This window comes from Laetiporus sulphureus, assembly GCF_001632365.1.
Source record: "Laetiporus sulphureus 93-53 unplaced genomic scaffold LAESUscaffold_20, whole genome shotgun sequence".
In the NCBI taxonomy this organism is placed as follows: domain Eukaryota; kingdom Fungi; phylum Basidiomycota; class Agaricomycetes; order Polyporales; family Laetiporaceae; genus Laetiporus; species Laetiporus sulphureus.
Window position 1 is genome coordinate 15339 of NW_024468529.1, and position 17913 is coordinate 33251.

Sequence of the window (17913 nt, forward strand, 5' to 3'; positions counted from 1 at the left end):
GGCATTCATGCCGCTTACAAGCGATGAGGCACATCGGATGCGTCGTCGGTGGTGAAACCGTCGCTCTCGCTTTCGGTTCCAGGGCTCGGTGGCTCCTGCTTGCGCGGACGCAAAACGCTCCTCGGGAAGGGCATCGACTCGATCGACGTGCTAGGCAGAATGCTAAAGTTGATGCTCGTGCCATAGCCGGTCGTGCCTTCCTCGTACATCTTTCTCGCCGCTTCGTACTCGAGCTTCTCCTGCTCGGCTTGCGCAAGGAACGGCTACGTAATGGAAGACGAAGAATTCAGCTACCTGACTTGACCAACACAATAGATCGCGTACCTTGCGTTCCTCATCTGTCATCGAGCGCCACTTCCCAGCGGCCAGCACGCTTTGCTTCGTAGTTTCCGTCTCATCACCAAAGACCTCCTTTACCAGATCGGGATCCGACCGAATCCGCTGCAAGAACATGAAATACGCGCTCAGCGGCTTCTTCGGCGCGTTTGGGTCCTTGATGTTTCCCCGGCGGCTCTTGCCCGCGCGACGCTGTGCCGTTCGGAACGCGTTCTCGCGCTTGATGTCCTCTGGGGTCAGCGTGCGCATGTATGCCGCCAGCTCGCGCTCACGCTGCTCTTTCGCGAGCTGAGAACGACGCTTGTAAGGCTACAGCACAGCATGTGTCAGTAAGCGGGCCGAGGCACACCGGACGCGTCGAAACGGAACGTACCTGCTTCTGCGCGTCCGTGAGCTTCGCATACTCTTGGCCAGCTTCCTTCGCCGCCTGTGCAACATTAAGCTTCTTGTCGCTCGACGCCTGGTGGTGCGCAATCCAATCGGTGAAATAGAGCTGCCAGGCAGACGGTGCAAGCTTAGGCGGGCGAAGGGTCGACCGCTGCGGGCCTACGAGGATGAGTCATATGCGTATCAGTAACGCATGGTCGATGACAGCGAAGGCCGAGCGATGGGTACTCACGCTCACGGCTTTCCGCCCGCTTTTCCACGGGTCGCGCCTCCTCCTCTGAGCCTGCACGCTTCTTCTTTCGGATAGTTGCGTCGTCGTGCTCGCTTATCGACTCACGGCGGTTGCTGTACGGCCTCGAGAACGACTGCGCACGCATACGCGACACCGAGGGTGCACTTGAGGACTGGAAGATCTGGGTCACTGTCGGGAGCCCGCGGCGCGTAGCAACGCGTTGCCGCTGTGTTGCGTAATCGTCCTCGGACGGGGGTGGGAAGGAAACCGGCGGGGCGGCGACCGTGACCTCCTGGGGCTGCGGGCTGGGCGAGTCCCACAGCTGCGTCGCCCAGGCAGGGGTGTATGGCGTGTTGGCTGGGGACAATGCGCTGGTGCTGTCGCCGCGCAACGCGTCAGTCATGATCGCATCCTCGTCAGGGGTGTACGAGCGTGGGAGTGGCTGCAGTGCGGCGAAGGCGGTGAGAGGCGAGAACGCAGCCACGTCTGGGAACACAGAGCTGTCGTTGTATGCGCCAAAGGACTGCGGCTGGTGCTGCTGCGGTGGTGGGGTGGCGAGCGCCTGGTGAGCGGGGATCGGGATGGGCACCGACGCGCCTACGAAGGTGGACGCATCAGGATCGGTGAGCCAGTGGGAATAGAACGTAGTGTCATTAAAGTCCGGGGTGGCGGGCGTCATGTCCTGCTGACCAGCGAGCGCCTCGGGAGCAAATGAGCGATCGGCGGGAGACAGATAGGTCCCGCCGAGATCAAGCTGGCTCGACGTCGAGTCAGGCGATGCAGGAAAAGGCACATGCGACATGCGGAAGTCGGGGTGAGAATCCCAGATGAAGGGCGACTTGGACTCGAAGGGCTGCATGTCGTCAAAGTCGAAGATCATGTTGTCGGACTCAAGGCGGAGGGGGTCGTCGAAAGAGAAGATCGGAGAGCGGTCGCGAAGAGTCATGTCTGGTGGGGCGACGGCAACAGCGACGGCGTCGGGGTGATGGTGGCGGTCGCGACGGCGGAAAGAGAAGGGGGACATTGGGCGGAAGAGAGGGAGAGGGAGAGGACGGAGAGAGAGTAGAGTGACGGCTCCTTATATGGGAGCGCGCAGATATGATGGAGGGGATGGGAGCAATGGAAAGGCGGAGGCAGCGGGAGGGGATATGTGCGGAGGCATTTAAATGGTCGGAGGAGAGCTCGGCATGGAATTGGAAGCGGCGTTGGAAAGGGCGACGCTTGCGATTGTCGAGTGATTGCGGGTGCCCAACTGACTCGGATCGAATCAGCGGCAAGGGCGTTCTGTAATCTGTATCTCGGACGTCGGTGACGCTTGCCTGTTTCGGCGTGTCTGCCGTCCAATTTTAGTTGACAGCCGATAGAACGACGGGATCGCAGACGCCCCCGAGCCTCCTCGTGACCGCCGCCGCGCGAGCGAGACCATATCCTGCACGGACCCTGCCCCAGAGCGCGTCCGAGCAGGCGTCCGTCGTCGGCGCAGGCGCTGAGCTAGTCTGCAGACGCGCTGCGAGAGCTTGCTTGAACGGGCCGAGGCCCGCCCGGCATGCCCGGGGCACTATCCATATCAGGGAGGTGCGCCCCCGGGTGGCGGACGAGCGGCGCCATTGTCACCAGCCAATGGGGAGGCCGGCGGACGCAGGGGGAGGACCTCCGGTCGCCCTGGGACAATGGTGGGTCCCAAGGCCACTCTCTGATCATCTTTCACTGCCAAATGGAAGCCTATTATCGTGTGATCTCATTCTCGCAGAAGCGTACAAGGACAACTACCATCAGAGAACCACAACCCACTCCGCAGACCGGTACCTTGGGTTGTTGTAGACACTTTTGCCCGCCTGTCACCCATCCGTCCGAACAGGGGTCCATGCGCGCACACGTCAGGAAGAAACACGATAACAATCAGCAAACGAGCAGAACACGTCCCCGCCGAAGCAATGAGCGCCTCACCTCCCACCCCGGCACGTCCTTCATGATTTCCTTCTCCCTCTCCAACGCCGCCTGCTGGCGACGATACGCGTCACGGTCACCCTCGGCAAGTAGCAGCGGCACCAGGTGGATGCGTGACCAAATCTTTTCCCTCTGCAACTCCCTGCGAGGAACAATACATCCATATCAGCATCGAACCATTCTCTGCTCTCTGTCTATGACGCCAAATCCGGCCGTGAACAGCGATAAGACGCCGGTCTCGTGCGGTCGGATCCAAACGCAGCCACGTTCTGCGTCGAGCGGGCGCAGAACAGCACACGTTTGACGTCCGCCTGACCATGCCGCACCGGAAGGCTCGTCTGGTTTTTCCACGCACCTTCTCTCGAGATTGCCCTTTCCGACGCGGTAGAAGCCGTACGCGCATACAGCCGTCACGCCGCCGAGGATGACCAGTCCACTGGGCCCGCGCAGCGGGAGATTGCGCTTGTACTTGATCGCCTCGAATCCCCCGGGCGGGGGCATATCTCTATGTGCGTAGCACGCGATGCGTCAGCGGCGCAGCGCGCACGCATCATTGCAAAGATGGACGTACTGTCTGTATGGTACGGACACTGCCAACGACATGCCGTTCGAGCTTCCATTCTGCGCAAAACATGGAATGCACTCACTGGCGAGAATCCTGATAGGTGTGCAGGTATGCTAGCGCGATGATGCTGCGGAAATGTATGAATTGTCTGCGGCGGAGTGCTGGCCGTCAGCGAGTGTGTGGATGGAGGGATGCATTGACGTTCGCCGCGACGCGTGCTTGCCCGGGGGCGTGACGGGAGCCACGTGGGCCGGCCACAGCTGCCTTTTGCGGCAATTCCACCCGGAGAGCGCCCGAGGAGATTGCGGCGAGAGCGGGGGAGAGGAGGTGATGGATACGTTAGACAATTCCCCTCCTGCATTCTGGCTCGCTTAACTGCATGCCGTTATGCGAATATCGCACGAGAATATCAGAATGTGGCCCGCGACCAATTGCCATTGCACCGCGGCGTCAGCAGACGCTGCAGCCGGGGCATTCCCATCGCTCTGCTCGCCCTGGCTGCGATGTGAAATCGGAATAAATGGACACGACCGCCTTTGCCTATCGCGCCGCCAACGATGGGTGCGCGTGGGAAAGCCACCGGCTGGGAGCACGCGGGATCTGCCGAGAAGGCGAAGGCAGCGCGCGATGCGTGATTCAACGCCCGGACAAACATGACAGCCAATTGAGCTCCAATTTCGCCCTCGCCGCTGAGCTGCCCTCCTTCTCCGCCACCATCACCATGTCCCGCCAGCCGTCCCCCGGTCCTTCTCACCACCTCGCTCCCATGCAGCCCATGTATCATCCGCCCGGTGTCGCCATGAACACCCAGTTCATTGCGAAGCAGCGTAACAAGGCAATCGTCTCCGGTATCACCGCTGGCGTGGAGGACACAAAGTATCAGAACAAGTACCGTGAGCTCAAGAAGAAGGTCAAGGAGATCGAGGCGGTGAGTCCTGCATCTCTGTGCCAGCCACGACTGTGCACCTGACAACAGCTCGCTTCATCAACTGCCGCCATAGGACAATGACAGGCTGTATTTCAAGCTCCTTCTGGCCAAGAAAAATATCCGTCGCATGAACCTTGAACGAGCGTGAGTGCCATTGTCAGCGTTATTGGACTTCCCGTAACAGGTACACGTCAATCTCAGCATTCTCTATGAACGGCTCGCCGCCGTGCCACCCACCCCCGGCAGGCATGTGCAAGAACTCCCTCCCGAGCAGGACCCCATCTTCCATCAACACCCGCCCGCACCTCCCGAGCACGCTCGCGTGATCGACGTCAGCGACCCTGCGCTCGTCGAATACATGCGCACCCGGCCGGATGCGCGGCTCGTGCTCGGACCAGACGGACGCGTCGTCGCAGTCGAAGACGTGCCACCTGCTGCAGTCCCCAACGGTACACCTGCAGTGCCCTCACAACCGCCTCCGCACGGGCTGCCACTCGTGTACGGTTTTCGCCACGATTCAGGACCGGGCTACGACCCGAATCACCAGCTGCCACCCCTGCCCCCGATGATCCCTCTCATCCATCCCACGGCGGAAGCACCCCCGGACCTGCCCTCTCTCAACGAGCACCACGGCGCACCCTACCAGCCGGCGTACGCCCACCCGCACCCGCACCCGGACTCTTCCCACCATCCGCGCTCAAGCTCGGCTCGCCCAGATCTAGATCCCATGTCAGGCAGGGATGCGAGGATGGACACCCTCCCACCGGCGGCGCACGGCCATAGCCACAGCGGAAGCCCGAGCGCGCCACCCGAATCGCAAGGCGACCGGGGTCGGCGCCACGACGTGCAGGAGCTCGCCCACCCGCGCCCACACTCCCACACGCACGCGCCCCAGCCCACGCCCGCTCAGACCTCCGCGCAGAGCTTGCCCACATCTGAGCCGTCGCACTCGCCCGCGAGCACGCGCGGCTCGGACCGCAGCGCGGGGCGCATACACAATCATCAGCGCGTCGGGCCCGGCGCGAACATCAACCGCGAGATGACGGAGCGCGACTGGGAGCTGCGCCGCGAGCTCGAGTACCAGCGCGAGTTGGAGCGCGAGAGGGAGAGGGAGCGGGAGCGCGAGCTGGAGTACCGCTTGCGGCTGGAGCGTGAGGAGCAGGAGGCGCTCACGGCGGAGTGGATGCGCCAGCAGCACGCGCAGACGGCCGCAACGAATGCCAACTCAAGCCAGAATCCGTCGCGCAGTGTCTCTCCCTCAGGCTCGCCGATACAAAACCACGGAAGCCAAGGGAGTAGGGCGCCCTCGCGCCCGACGTCCGGCGAGGCCACGGCGTACCGTGACGACGGCGAGCGGGGACGGAGTAAGGCCCCGCGCGTGTCCAACCTGATCGGCGTCGACCGCGAGCTCGGGTACGAAGAGCACAATGGGGCTGCACGCGGCAGTGCCGCGGAGATACCCGCTGCCACTGTGGATGCGAGGAAGCGACTCCGAGGAGACGTGGAGATGGGTGACGAGTGCGCCGGAGAAGGGCGCTCGCCCGCCGAGGGCAGCCGTGCGTCCTCCAGACAGGGCAACCGTGCGCCGGAGGGGAGGGCTGTCAAAAGAAGACACATGGACGATGGCGGCGGGGAGCTCGGCGCGGGCGAGCAGAGAGACGAGCCTATGGATCAGGACTAGAGTCGCACTGGTTCGTGCTGTGCCATCCGAATACCGTGAAAAGTCTGTTCAATGTGCGTATGCCTCTAGACGTGTCTTCCATTGCGAGCGAGTGCTATTGTCTTGGCGAAACCATACACAGTTCTGTACTGCCCCACCGAATCTTGATACACAGACTGCAGCAGCTGTGTGGATCCGCAGGAGCATGTGTAATACCACTGCGGGTTGGTCGCTGTCCTTGTAACTTTGTTATTTACGGAATCTATCACAGATCCACTCTCCATTCCCCGGAATCTGCAATCTTGATTTCAATAAACGGTGACGGGTGTCGCGGGATTGGAGTATATGAACGAGCATGTGCATGTAAAATATGGGGTATGCGATTAATCATGTACATCAGGGACACACGTCTGCGCGCTCCCGACGAAGACATATGAGTCAGGTAGGCGTATCCGCAGCAGACACTGATGATTCGAAGCCAACAAACGGTGTACGTGTAACGTTAGCCGTCCAGGGGCTATGTGCACTTCTCAGAACTCTGCGAACCGAGGATCTCCCACAGAAGGACAGTCCATCATTGCATATTGCATTGTGGGCCGGATTTGGGGGTCGGACGATGAGCTGAATTCAGAGGAAGGTATGGATGGCGCACGAAGCCGCGAGCTACTCTCCTCGCTGTCCTCTTCATCTCGGTCTTCTTCTGGATCTGACCAGGAAGCAGTGGAACGGACCGCTGAGACCTGGTAACGGTCCGCCGGCGGGAAATTCAGCTCATCGCCCGGCGCGCCCTGACAATCCACGCCGTCGAACCCGAGCCGCCGCTTCGGAAGGACCGCCTCGCTAAGCTCGATCGCACGCATGATAATATCCTCGCTGTACTCCGACACGGGAGGCCTTGCGTTCAATATGACGTCCATGATGAATGGCCGTTTGCCGAGCAGCTCCGTGTCTAGTTCCGCGAGCTGGCGTGCCTTCACTAGCAGGGTGCGTGCGGGGGAGGGTGATGGTGATAGTGATAGTGGCGACGCTAAAACCACATGCGCTGCGCGCTGCCGTTTAGTTGGCCGTGGCTGTGCACCGTGACCGCCGTCGCTAGTGCGACTTTGTCGGGCATCGCCCGGGCGGACCTCTGTGCTAACGGACCGGTGTGGGCGATGACGACGGTGCCGTCCGTTCAATTGTTCGTTTCTGGGCGAGGGCACTGCTGCCTTCTTGGTGCGCTTGGCCGAGATTGGCAGCTCGGGAGTAGGGCGAGCGCCCCGTCGCGGCATCGATAGCACTCCTTTGGTCAGCCTTGGCTGCGTATGTAATGTCATATTGGACACGGGATAGAAGGAGCCTTACAAAGCTGTACTGGGCTGCGCCCCCGCTTCTGAGCTTCTGATGTGCTGGGAGCTCATTCCGGCCGCGAGATTTGATGCGAAGCGTGGACGTATGAGGTTGAATTCTCATCTCGTTCACGGTCAGCTCTGTTTTTCCTCGGCCATTGGGATCAGGACCGAGCACTGCCGTCGTCAGACACCAAACTATCCGCGTCTGAAACTAACTCAGCTCTGCGGATCAAGCGAGGACGGCGGTCCGAACGGGTACGAGATATTACTACGTGCACGCACCTCATCCAATCCTGCTCTTGGTCAGCTACACACGGCAGCTATTCAGTCGGCTTGATCATGCCATGAAGCACATATGCGACTGCGGGCCAGTTAGGATCGAAATAGGGGCTTACGCGGAAGCAGTCGGCGGGACGCGAAGTGAAAGCGTGAACGCAATCCGGAGCGTCGATAAGGTGGGCGGCCTGCAGCGATGCAAAGGGGATAGCACTTGCCACCACGGAACGGAAGCATCTCCACTTGCGCTCATCGGCGTCTGGGCTCAGATCCAGTCCTGATGAATGTTCGTGTACTAGCCGTCGCACGGATCGATCGACGACGTCCGAGCAATCGCTCTACCTGCGCCCAGTGTGGCCCCAGATCGCGCAGCTTTGCATCTGGAGCGTCTGCGTGGTCTGCGCAACGGAGCGCCCGAGGGGCCGTAAGGCTCGGGGAGGTTGGTAGCCACGCCTCGCAGCGAGCTAGTTCGTCGATCCGCTGCGTCATTCCCTGATCAGCAGCACCCAGTAAGGTTCCCTCATCGCTTTACTCGTGCCGGTCATCAATCTTCTCGAGCACAATCGCTCGGCAGGAAGGATCGGTGTGCGCGAACATCGTCCACGCTGCCTCACCAGAGCTAGCTCGAAATGGATATCATGATGGCGAGCCCGCGGAGACTGAAACCTCGCGAACCGGCCGTGCCGGCCGATAACTTTGCTATTGCGAAGTCCGCACAGCACCAATATCAATTCATGGACAATAATCAGCGCCTCCCTTGACACCGCCCTACATAACAAACAGAGTTCAATTCACACACACCTTCCTCGATGCCGGCGGTTCCCAACTAGTCACAATGGGGCAGCTATTTCAGGGCAACAGAAAGATGATACGCAGCCATCCCGCGACAGAATATGTACAGAGGACCCCAACGAGTCTTCGAGACCTCCTTTGTGGCGGACCGCGCCCATGCTTCTCGCGCTTACTCGCTCCACGCCTCCCACGTCCTACCGATAGACATGGTCCGCTACGGCAGGCACAATTCATCAGCCTAGCCCCTTACTATTGATTGACAGGATCGGTATGAACGTACCGTGCAGGTTCGCTGCAATCTCGGCTTCGGCCCTGTCTCCGTTCGAAAGCAGCTTCTCCTTGTTGTACAACAATTCTTCGCGTGTTTCCGTCGAGAACTCCTGATTTTGTGCTACGCGGCAGAACACGATCGAAACGAGCGTCAGTTTGAATGCACAAGAAAACAAAAAGTCCCATTGATATCGACGTCAGCGATGTTCCAAACGGTAGGAGGATGACTACGCACTCTCCACAATAGCGTCCACAGGGCAGGCCTCCTGACAGAATCCGCAATAGATACACTTGGTCATGTCGATATCTACAATTTGAAACACGGCCGGATATTCGTGAGTTTGTACAATTGGTATTGACGGGTCACAAACCATATCTCGTGGTCCGCCGCGAGCCGTCTGCTCGGGCTTCGCTCTCGATAGTTATAGCTTGAGCAGGGCAGATGGCCTCGCAGAGCTTGCAGGCTGAAAATAGTACGCACGGTGAACACGGCGGCCTTATGACACCTCCGGCATGACACATACCGATACAGCGCTCTTCGCCGGACGGGTATCTTCGCAGAGCATGCTCACCGCGGAAACGGGGGGAGAGGGGTCCCTTCTCGAAGGGATACATGATCGTGTATGGTGGCCTGAAGAACTGCTCGAGGACAATCCACATTCCTGGGAGGAGGCGCGGAAAATTAGCGGCGCGAACGCCGCGTATGTCATAGATGACGCACCTCGCAGAATCTCTGTGAGAAAGAAAAGATGAACGGCCTTTTCTACCGCCCCGGGGCCATCCTTGTAGGGGTCATAGTGCTTGTCGATCTCGTCGGCGGCAGTGTACATGGAGGCCTCCGTCCCGAGCGAGCGTGGGGCAACGGACTCTGTGATATAGTCTTTCGGCCCTGTTTGTTGCGTGGATGGGTCGACAGCACAGCGACGAGAGGAGGTAGAGAGTAATCGGTAGGTGAGCACGGCGGATGTACGGGACGGGGCAAGGCGAGTCGCGACCACCCGCATGGATGGTCCTGCAGTCACGAACGCTCGGAGGAAAGACATGGTATCGGAATGGTGATGGTTGTGGTCAAGGTGCTTGGGAGCGCGACGACCCCCTCGTGCTCAACGTTGTCGGCGATGGCGGGACAACTCGATGCCAGTAAGCGCCGAAGCTCGCAACGCCGGAGGATGCCGGGAAGATGACGCCGACCAATCGCACGGCGGGGATCACACAATTCATCTTCTGCTGATTTTCCAAGTCCGGCTCTTTCATATCGACATGTCTGCTACACAGAAAGCAAAACAAGCGCAGGCAAAGCCTCCCCCATTGACCACGCAAGGTATGCTCCACCGTCGTTGCAGATCGTGTGCGTATTTCATGGGCAACCTCGCCAGCCAGAGATTCAGCAAAACTATAACAGATTCCAAAGTGAGCTGCAGGGCTTGGCGAGTAAGATCGGAGAGCTTGAGCAGGAAGCCGAGGAGCATGGGTGAGTCTCGGAACTCCTAATACCAGTCATTGGTCTCATCTTGCCCGCATCAGCCTAGTACTAGCGACACTCGACGAGGCACTCGCGGATGAGCCCGGTCGCAAGTGCTTCCGGCTGGTTGGCGGCGTCCTTGTCGAACGGACAGTGAAAGACGTCGTTCCTGCTTTGCAACATAACAAGGAGAACGTATGAATGACATCTATCACTGCTGTTTCGGTGCTCATCGCGCTACGTAATAGATCTCGAAGGCAATCTCCACGCTGTCGGAGCAGTACAAAGTGAAAGAAGAGGAACTTGACACGTTCAAGAGGGAGTACAATATTATACCAGCAACCGCGGGTTAGCCGGCAATGTACGCTTCAAAGCTTCAATGGCCCGCGTATTGGACGGCGGGCCCAGGAGGATGTTCGCAACCCGTAGAGATGTCATCATGCTCATGTAGAGTGCTTGCGACTCAGATCCTCGTGTTGCGCTGAGCCGCTGTTTTATATCATCCTTCGAGACTCGGTTATGATCGTGTACTCCTATAATCACTGCCGCAGGTTTTGCGTGTAGCATATGGATTTCGTCTGGACAGCAACACCTCCATTCGACTTGACCATAACCACATGTACATCCGCCATGACTACATAACGAGTAGACAGTTGCTGAGATTACGCCAGTGTACAGATGCTCACTTGCAATCGTCCAGGACCCTGGCATATGGATGCCTGGTAGATCGCTAATCTCGGAATTGGCACCTGTCCATCAAATCTCCACGTGGGTCGCTGATCGAATAGCGATCGCTTGTATTTCCTTCCGCCACTGCACAGCTGCAGCTCAGCAGCTCATCCATCTTTCCTCCTCCCCGACGGCCACCAGCCGCACCGTCCTTTCCTTTTCACTTCCTGTCAGTTCTTCGTTTTCAAGGCGGGCGCGCCGATTCCTTCCTTGTTTCATGACATTCGTTTTGTGTTGAGCAAAAATGTCCTTTGGCGCCGCTTTCTGGGCTGTCTTCATTTTGGCTACTTTCTCGGTCGCAGCCCCTACGCCTGCTCGGGGTATGTTCAAAGTCTTCAGAAGAGCATTCAAAATCTGATACTCTCACAGAGGACATAATCAACTTGCTGCAAGGACTTGGAGGCTCCTACGAGGACCCGGTTCTGCCCTTTGGACACCTGGTGGCGGTTAGTGGTACGACAAGCAGCGGAGATAGCATCTCGTCCACAGCTGTCGATTCCTCCACGCAAAGGTCGACTTCCGCTTTACCAACCTCCTCGGATGATGCGAGTTCCAGCGAGCAGCCCACCACTTCGTCGCTGAGCTCTTCGGCCTTCAGCAGCAGCATTGTGACAGACACGAGCTCGTATGTGAGCGACACGTTGACTGTACCTTCGGCGACGAGTTCCGCATTACTCAGCTCATATGGTATGTTTTCCTCAATGAGCGTCAGTTTGAGGGTTTCATCTTCTGACACTTGATTGTTAGCGTCAGTCTCATCGCCTACTGCACAGTCTTCATCCATAATTAGCTCCGCTGTATCAACACTTGCAAACCCTAGCACGACATTGACCTCCGCGGAAACTAGCGGTTTGAGCTCAGCGGCTCTTTCATCCCTGCCGACATCTAGTGCATCTTCTATTTCCAATTCGGCGGCCGTAGTTTCATCATCTGCTGTTACGTCCGTCCCAGCTGTGGCGTCAAGCTCAAGCTCAAGCTCGGATGGTCCGTCATCTATCGTGCAGCAAACCTCCTTGGCGTTGACAAGCTCCGTATCGTCCGCCGTATCGTCGTCCGTTGTGGACTCGGCAAGCACTTCCATTCCTTCCGCTAGCGCTATTGCGGCGTCATCGAATACAGCGGGCTCCACCGCCACTTCCTCTATTGTTTCTGCAGCATCGCAGGCGTCGAGCACAGGACTGCCGTCATCCTCAGATGTTGCTCCCACCTCTGTACCATCCGCTTCGTCCTCATCCATTTCCAGCTCCAGCTCTATTGTATCATCCTCTAGCTCAGAGTCTGCGACGTCATCTCCCGTGCAAGTGTTGACCACTGCTGTATTGTCATCGACTGTATCGTCCTCATCATCATCTGTATCTGCAACCGTTGTCACGTCTTCGTCGTCATTATCGCTCTCCACCTCGGCGCCTGCGTCCTCATCCGAGGCTTCTTCATCCATTCTATCCACAAGTTACTCGGTAGCCGCAAGCTCGTCTATCTCTACGTTATCGATTTCCTCAGCAGGACCTGCGTCGTCTTCGTCTTCAGTTTCTTCATCTATTACGTCTGCTGCGCAGACGCCATCCGATTCTTCCTCTTCAGCAATCTCTTCGGCTCCAGGGAGCTCGACTGATACAGTTTTGTCTACCGACTCCGGCTCCGGTTCGGCAGCATCGTCGGCGTCTGTGATTTCAACGACCTCAACAGCCAATTCGTCAACTGTGGTAACTTCGTCGACGTTCATCTCAGCTTCGTTCAGCAGTTCTGGCTCCGCTTCGGCTGTGGCGTCGTCGTCATCGCTATCATCGTATTCGTCTACAAATATAACGTTGTCGTCGTCCGCATCTGTGGTCCCGACGATCTCAGTATTCAACTCATCGACTTTGGAAACTTCGTCGACATTTTTCTCTGCTTCATCCACCGGCTCGGGCTCCGGCTCGTCATCCGTGACTGCGAGCGAATCCACCGGGACGTCATCCGCTGTATTGTCCTCAGCTTCTGGGAATGTTACCGCTTCATCCACCGGGTCTGCCCTTTCGACATTGTCCGGCACGGCATCCGCGTCCTCTGCATCAGCCACAGCAGCAAATTCCTCCTCTGTGGCCCCAAGTAGCACCGGTTCGGCGACTTCTTCGTTCAACGGTACCTTAACAGCATCCGCGTCAGCCACAGCAGCAAATTCCTCTGTGGTCCCAAGTAGCACCGGTTCAGCGACTTCTTCGCTTAACAGTACCTCAATAGCATCCGCATCCGCCACAGCAGCAAATCCCTCCTCTGTGGTGCCAAGTAGCACCGGTTCAGCGACTTCGTCGTTCAACAGCACCTCAACTACGTCCGCGTCAGCCTCTTCGTCCTCCGCCGTTTTCACTGCTTCATCCACCGGCTCCGGCTCGTCATCCGCGACTGCGAGTGTATCGATCGGGGCGTCATCCGCTGTATTGTCCTCAGTTTCTGGGAACGTTACTGCTTCATCCACCGGGTCTGCTCTTTCAACGGTGTCAATATCCGGCACGGCATCCGCGTCTTCCGTATCGGCTACGGCGGCGAATTCCTCCTCTGTGGCCCCAAGTAGCACCGGTTCGGCGACTTCTTCGTTCAACAGTACCTCAACAGCATCAGCATCAGCCTCTTCATCCTCTTCCGCTCCCACCTCCAGCCCGACCACTGGCCAAACGGAGATTGCCGCCTACCTCGACATGCATAATTATTTCCGCGCGCAGTACGGTGCCTCGGCGCTGGCGTGGTCGGACGATCTGCAGGCGGCTGCGCAGAGTTATGCCGACAGCTGTGTGTTTGCCAATCCGGGCGACGCGCTCGGTGCGGTGGGCACGAATATGGCGGCTGGCACGGGGACGTTTGAGCCAACGGCTGCGGTGCAGTTGTTCATGAGCGATGAATGTAGGTTTGATGTGCGGATTTTAAAGTATAAATGGCATTCTCACGACCCTTTTTATCACAGCGTCGTATTCCGCTGCGAACCCAACGTACTCCCACTTCACACAGGTCGTGTGGAAGGCTACCACTGAGCTGGGGTGTGCTGCTGCACTGTGCGACAGTATCTTCGATGCTCCGGCGACGTACCATGTATGCGTCTACAATCCTGCCGGAAATATCATCGGAGAAGCGGAGTGAGTATTTCATGCACTGCTGATTATATGGGATGTCCGTTTGACAGCATCTATTCTAGCCTCAATGTCCAAGCTTAATGAGAAGAATCCTTCGAGTTACCCGGCGAACAAGCGTCGTTGATGTGTTCCTATTTAAAACGTTTCGCCCACCCTCTCCCGGGGGCTGGTAGATGTGCCTTTGCATATGGTTGGGCTAGTCCCTTCTGTCATCTCCCCTCATCCTCAAGGCTCCGTTTCGATTTCATTGGTCACAGGATGCCCGCGTCTGTTTGAATTACTATCGTTACAAACGTGCCATTCTGAAAAGTAAAACACCTAGCAATTGCTAAGTCAAGGCGCGTTTAATTCCTCACCGGTACGAGCTCTTATCGGCCCTGGCCGCACAGACTTGGCATGAAAATGGCAGATCTTGATTGCATCGCAGAACTAAGCAAAGCTATCTATGCAGCTGGTCAGGAATCTACCCTGCCTGAGAGATATCAAAGCAATCTGAGTACGTAGACAAAAGAGAAATATTGATTGGATGACAGCACAGGTGCAACCGCGACTACAAGGTTCTCTCTGCAAACTCATATAAACTCAACTGTCTCAACTCCGCGTCATAAAGGTACAAGAAGACACGCTTGTCACCGCCAACGACTGTGGTCGTCACTTAAAGACAGCGGAGAATGTCAGCTTTGGTGAGCGCACCGAGCAACCGAGAGAGATTTACCCCAGTTTGCGGCCTTGAGCCACTTCGTAGCATTGACCTTGTCATTCACTTGGGTATACAGCAGAATCAGCTTCAGCATCACTACTATCGCGAATTGGTGGGCGGTGCTCGTTGGTATACGGCTCCTCTCGATCGGGAGTGTTCCCATCCCTTTCCGCTTCGAGTTTCCTTTTGTGGGCTGTGACTTGTTGGTTTGAATTTTGTATCCCAGACAAGTCAGCGCCTTCATATTCTCGTCTATCGATTCGCGAAATGAGTTCGACGCATGCGAGGACCACAACTTCTCCGCTAACAAGACGTGAGGCGCATACATGCTCGGTCGCACTGGGCCTCTCGATGTGTGGTACGTCGAGAGGAAATCTTTCTCCCACTTGCTTAGAAGAGACAATGAAGTCGACCGCAGCGTGCTAGGACGGTACTTGTCCTCCAACGCGTCTCTGCGCCGGAGAGCAGTATCACCGTCAGCTCGGTCGGCGTTACAGAGCCAACAATCACAGCCTGATAGCATGTGGTCGCGCAGCGCATGCTCGCGTTGTACGTAGGATGGCTCCAGAGAGTATGGCATTGTGATCTCCGCTCCAGCTGAGATCGTGTCCATTGCCCTTACAACCATGACATCGCCGATACAATTCCAGATGGCATTTGGTACGCAAGAATGGTTGAACAGCGAGGGGAGTAAGTGCAATGCCGTCGGTTTCTCGAATCCTTGTGACTGCACGTCGTTAGGACGGATGGGCATCGCCTGGAAAGCATTATATGTGCAGATCGCATCCAGCTGCGCGATGTCGATGTCAGTGCTGGGATAGAGGGGATCTACAGCACGAGCTGCCTTGGAAACCTCAGGAGGATAGGAAGATGGGGGCGCAGGATAGTCAGGACCAGCATAGAGACCAAAGACATGATCGTGTAGATCCGGATTGCCATACAGCTTCTGGGCTACAAAAGCCACTGCAGCGCTTTGCGTTCGTGTCTTGAGTTTCGAGGAGAGCATGTCTGCGGCAAGTTGTATCACGTTGCCCCGCAAGTCGTCTTCAAAGACGGAAATGAATGGCTTTGATACAAGCTGTGCTCAACATTTGCTCAACAAATCAGAATAGAAGAACCACGCTGTGCGTCCGAGCAGACTTACGAGGAGCTCACCCACGCAGATGTCTTTGCTGGCCACAACACCTCGACCTCCTCCGCGGCCTTGCAATTGCGTCACTTGTATCGGACCTCGATAGTCGGCAACGTCGAGGCGTGTGCACTTTTCGGACTGTTTAAGTAACTTGAGCCAATCGTAGCTCCCATTTTGACTTTCCCGCAATCTTTCTCGTGAGCGAGCAATCCATTCCAGAACGTCTCTGTCGTCTGGATGTGAGCGATGCCACTCTGTGAACCTCGTTTCTGCAGCTTCATAGTTGCCTCTGGCATATTGCGCACGCGCCGCTCTGTATAGCGCCTTATCGCGATGTTCCTTCGAGAGCCGCGTGGTAGACTCCGCGAGTTCCGCGTCAGCCAAGGCTCCTGACCAGAACTGAAGACGCAGATATGCTTCTGCTCGATTAAGCCGGAGCACAGTTGAGTCGGGATCCAGCTCTGGCTTTATATCGATTTTATTTCACCTCCCATACCATACATCCCATCGATTGACCGTTCCCTTTCTCAATCCTGTGCCAGCATAAGTCAATATGATCAATCGCTCAAAACTCCTTGTGACGTACTCGCCGCTGTCCGATAATACATTGTTGGTGGCAACGGCCGCTCCAATTCGGTCTCGCGTCTTGCATTCCCTTGCCGTGACATAGGAGTTAGGGTATTCAATTTGCTACTCGAGCCACTGAGATGCACCTACAGTTCTCTGATCATTAATCACATCATTGGCGGAATCGGTCAGCCCTCTTGCGTTTTGCGTTTGCATCTTGCAACCACATCGAGACAGCGCATTCTGGAAAAACAAGTCAAGACGCAACATCGGGCGAGAGTAGGCAGTGAAGGACATTCGAGTGCAAAAAGGTCAATTTAAGTCAGACAATCAAGAGACCGGATCACCGACCTGAAATGTGTCAATGATTAGGGGCCACTGTTGGTGTGTCACAGCGATGGGCACATAGCGAGTGACATCTCCACCAGAAGTTGCCCAGTGAACGACCAATCGACCCACGCGTTCGTCTATGGCTGGCGGCTACGACCGTAGACGAAGCAGCATCTGGTAGTCCAGCAAATCACAGTAGAATTAGACACATTGTGGCGAGACTGTTGCATTGGAAGTACACTCACCGGCCACGAGGGCTGCTTTTCATGTCTGCTGGGGTGCCGCATTAACAACGCCCAACTTCATAGTAAATTGACAGCGATCGGCGACGATCGAGCGAGGGGAGAGAGAAAGCCATCGTTGCAACCCTGAGCTGGAAGCACCCTGACGATGATTCGTCGTCTCACATAACTCACGTGGGAGTGGCCGACACTCCGTACTCATCTACACAGAATTCGCGCTTTCATGAGCCATATCGCGGAAGAAGAGACGTCTCATGAACACGATAGGAGTCCAAAGGGGTAATGATGAGAACTTGGGGCACTGAAAAAGAGTGAGGGTTGTCGATACTGTCTATACCCGGGTTTTGTCATCGAGCATCTTTGAGGGACAAAGGAGAGCCACTGAGCAATAGTGACATCTAGAATCCATTTAGGGATAACCATCGGTACAGACGCGGTTTGGTTTAAAAAATGGCCGACACGGATGGTCAACAAACGGAACGATGTGAGCGCGATGAGCTGCGATGAGCGACTTTGCGTGACCTCGCGTGGCTTTCTCGCGCTTGGCTCCAGCGCGGCGACTCTCCGCGACGCTTGTTATGCCTTCAAATGTCTGTTTCTCGAGCAGAGCTTCTCGTCGCGTCCATGGCGTCGTTTGCGCACGTCAAGAAAATTGGTCGAATGATGCCCGAATAAGCGATGAATTTCTCTGCTACATTTGTCGCCACCGAGCTCGTCGAATTCTGCCCGCGGACTCGACGGTTCAAAATCCCTCAAAATATGTCCGGCAGCTCTTTGGCTCTCTGCAAGGATTCTGGGCATAAATGCTCCTGCCGGTTGGTCAAGAACAGGGCAATGTGAAGTTACCCGGCGCGGGGTAGACCACGGCTTGAAGGAACATGGCCACGATATGCATCGCAGCATGCATCCTGTTCGCTTTCTTG

General features: G+C 56.8%; 8 protein-coding genes across 8 annotated transcripts; 4 read left to right on the plus strand and 4 right to left on the minus strand.

Moving 5' to 3' along the window:
- Window positions 1-14: 14 nt before the first annotated feature.
- Window positions 15-1979, minus strand: LAESUDRAFT_736842 (uncharacterized protein; the record flags this gene model as incomplete). The annotated part of the gene is made up of 4 exons (XM_040910724.1): window positions 15-263; window positions 325-645; window positions 710-882; window positions 962-1979. The coding sequence occupies 4 exons, from the start codon at window positions 1977-1979 to the stop codon at window positions 15-17; spliced, it is 1761 nt and encodes a 586-aa protein (XP_040764137.1).
- A 748-nt stretch (window positions 1980-2727) lies between these two features.
- LAESUDRAFT_653536 (GRIM-19) lies at window positions 2728-3403 on the minus strand (the record flags this gene model as incomplete). Its single annotated transcript, XM_040904431.1, has 3 exons — window positions 2728-2790; window positions 2903-3044; window positions 3258-3403. 3 exons carry the CDS (start codon window positions 3401-3403, stop codon window positions 2728-2730), a joined length of 351 nt encoding a protein of 116 aa, XP_040764138.1.
- A 617-nt stretch (window positions 3404-4020) lies between these two features.
- LAESUDRAFT_725836 (uncharacterized protein) lies at window positions 4021-6086 on the plus strand. Its single transcript, XM_040908900.1, has 3 exons — window positions 4021-4395; window positions 4469-4539; window positions 4597-6086. Exons 1-3 carry the CDS (start codon window positions 4189-4191, stop codon window positions 6074-6076), a joined length of 1758 nt encoding a protein of 585 aa, XP_040764139.1. The 5' UTR covers window positions 4021-4188; the 3' UTR covers window positions 6077-6086.
- Window positions 6087-6626: 540 nt separating this feature from the next.
- LAESUDRAFT_725838 (uncharacterized protein) lies at window positions 6627-7566 on the plus strand. The gene has a single exon (XM_040908901.1). The coding sequence runs from the start codon at window positions 7093-7095 to the stop codon at window positions 7330-7332; it is 240 nt and encodes a 79-aa protein (XP_040764140.1). The 5' UTR covers window positions 6627-7092; the 3' UTR covers window positions 7333-7566.
- Window positions 7567-8367: 801 nt separating this feature from the next.
- LAESUDRAFT_725839 (NADH-quinone oxidoreductase) lies at window positions 8368-10079 on the minus strand. The gene is made up of 6 exons (XM_040908902.1): window positions 9446-10079; window positions 9249-9386; window positions 9096-9188; window positions 8960-9031; window positions 8735-8845; window positions 8368-8668 (listed from the first exon to the last, which is right to left on the minus strand). The coding sequence occupies exons 1-6, from the start codon at window positions 9765-9767 to the stop codon at window positions 8649-8651; spliced, it is 756 nt and encodes a 251-aa protein (XP_040764141.1). The 5' UTR covers window positions 9768-10079; the 3' UTR covers window positions 8368-8648.
- On the plus strand, window positions 9985-10539 carry LAESUDRAFT_736846 (Prefoldin beta-like protein; the record flags this gene model as incomplete). Its single annotated transcript, XM_040910725.1, has 4 exons — window positions 9985-10045; window positions 10105-10195; window positions 10249-10381; window positions 10435-10539. 4 exons carry the CDS (start codon window positions 9985-9987, stop codon window positions 10537-10539), a joined length of 390 nt encoding a protein of 129 aa, XP_040764142.1.
- Window positions 10540-13581: 3042 nt separating this feature from the next.
- Window positions 13582-14026, plus strand: LAESUDRAFT_653323 (PR-1-like protein; the record flags this gene model as incomplete). The annotated part of the gene is made up of 2 exons (XM_040904409.1): window positions 13582-13792; window positions 13854-14026. Coding segments are annotated over 2 exons (384 nt in total), but the record flags the coding sequence as incomplete, so codon positions are not given.
- A 338-nt stretch (window positions 14027-14364) lies between these two features.
- LAESUDRAFT_176403 (uncharacterized protein) lies at window positions 14365-16620 on the minus strand. Its single transcript, XM_040901452.1, has 4 exons — window positions 16438-16620; window positions 16339-16384; window positions 15864-16270; window positions 14365-15797 (listed from the first exon to the last, which is right to left on the minus strand). Exons 2-4 carry the CDS (start codon window positions 16352-16354, stop codon window positions 14694-14696), a joined length of 1527 nt encoding a protein of 508 aa, XP_040764144.1. The 5' UTR covers window positions 16355-16384; window positions 16438-16620; the 3' UTR covers window positions 14365-14693.
- Window positions 16621-17913: the final 1293 nt, after the last annotated feature.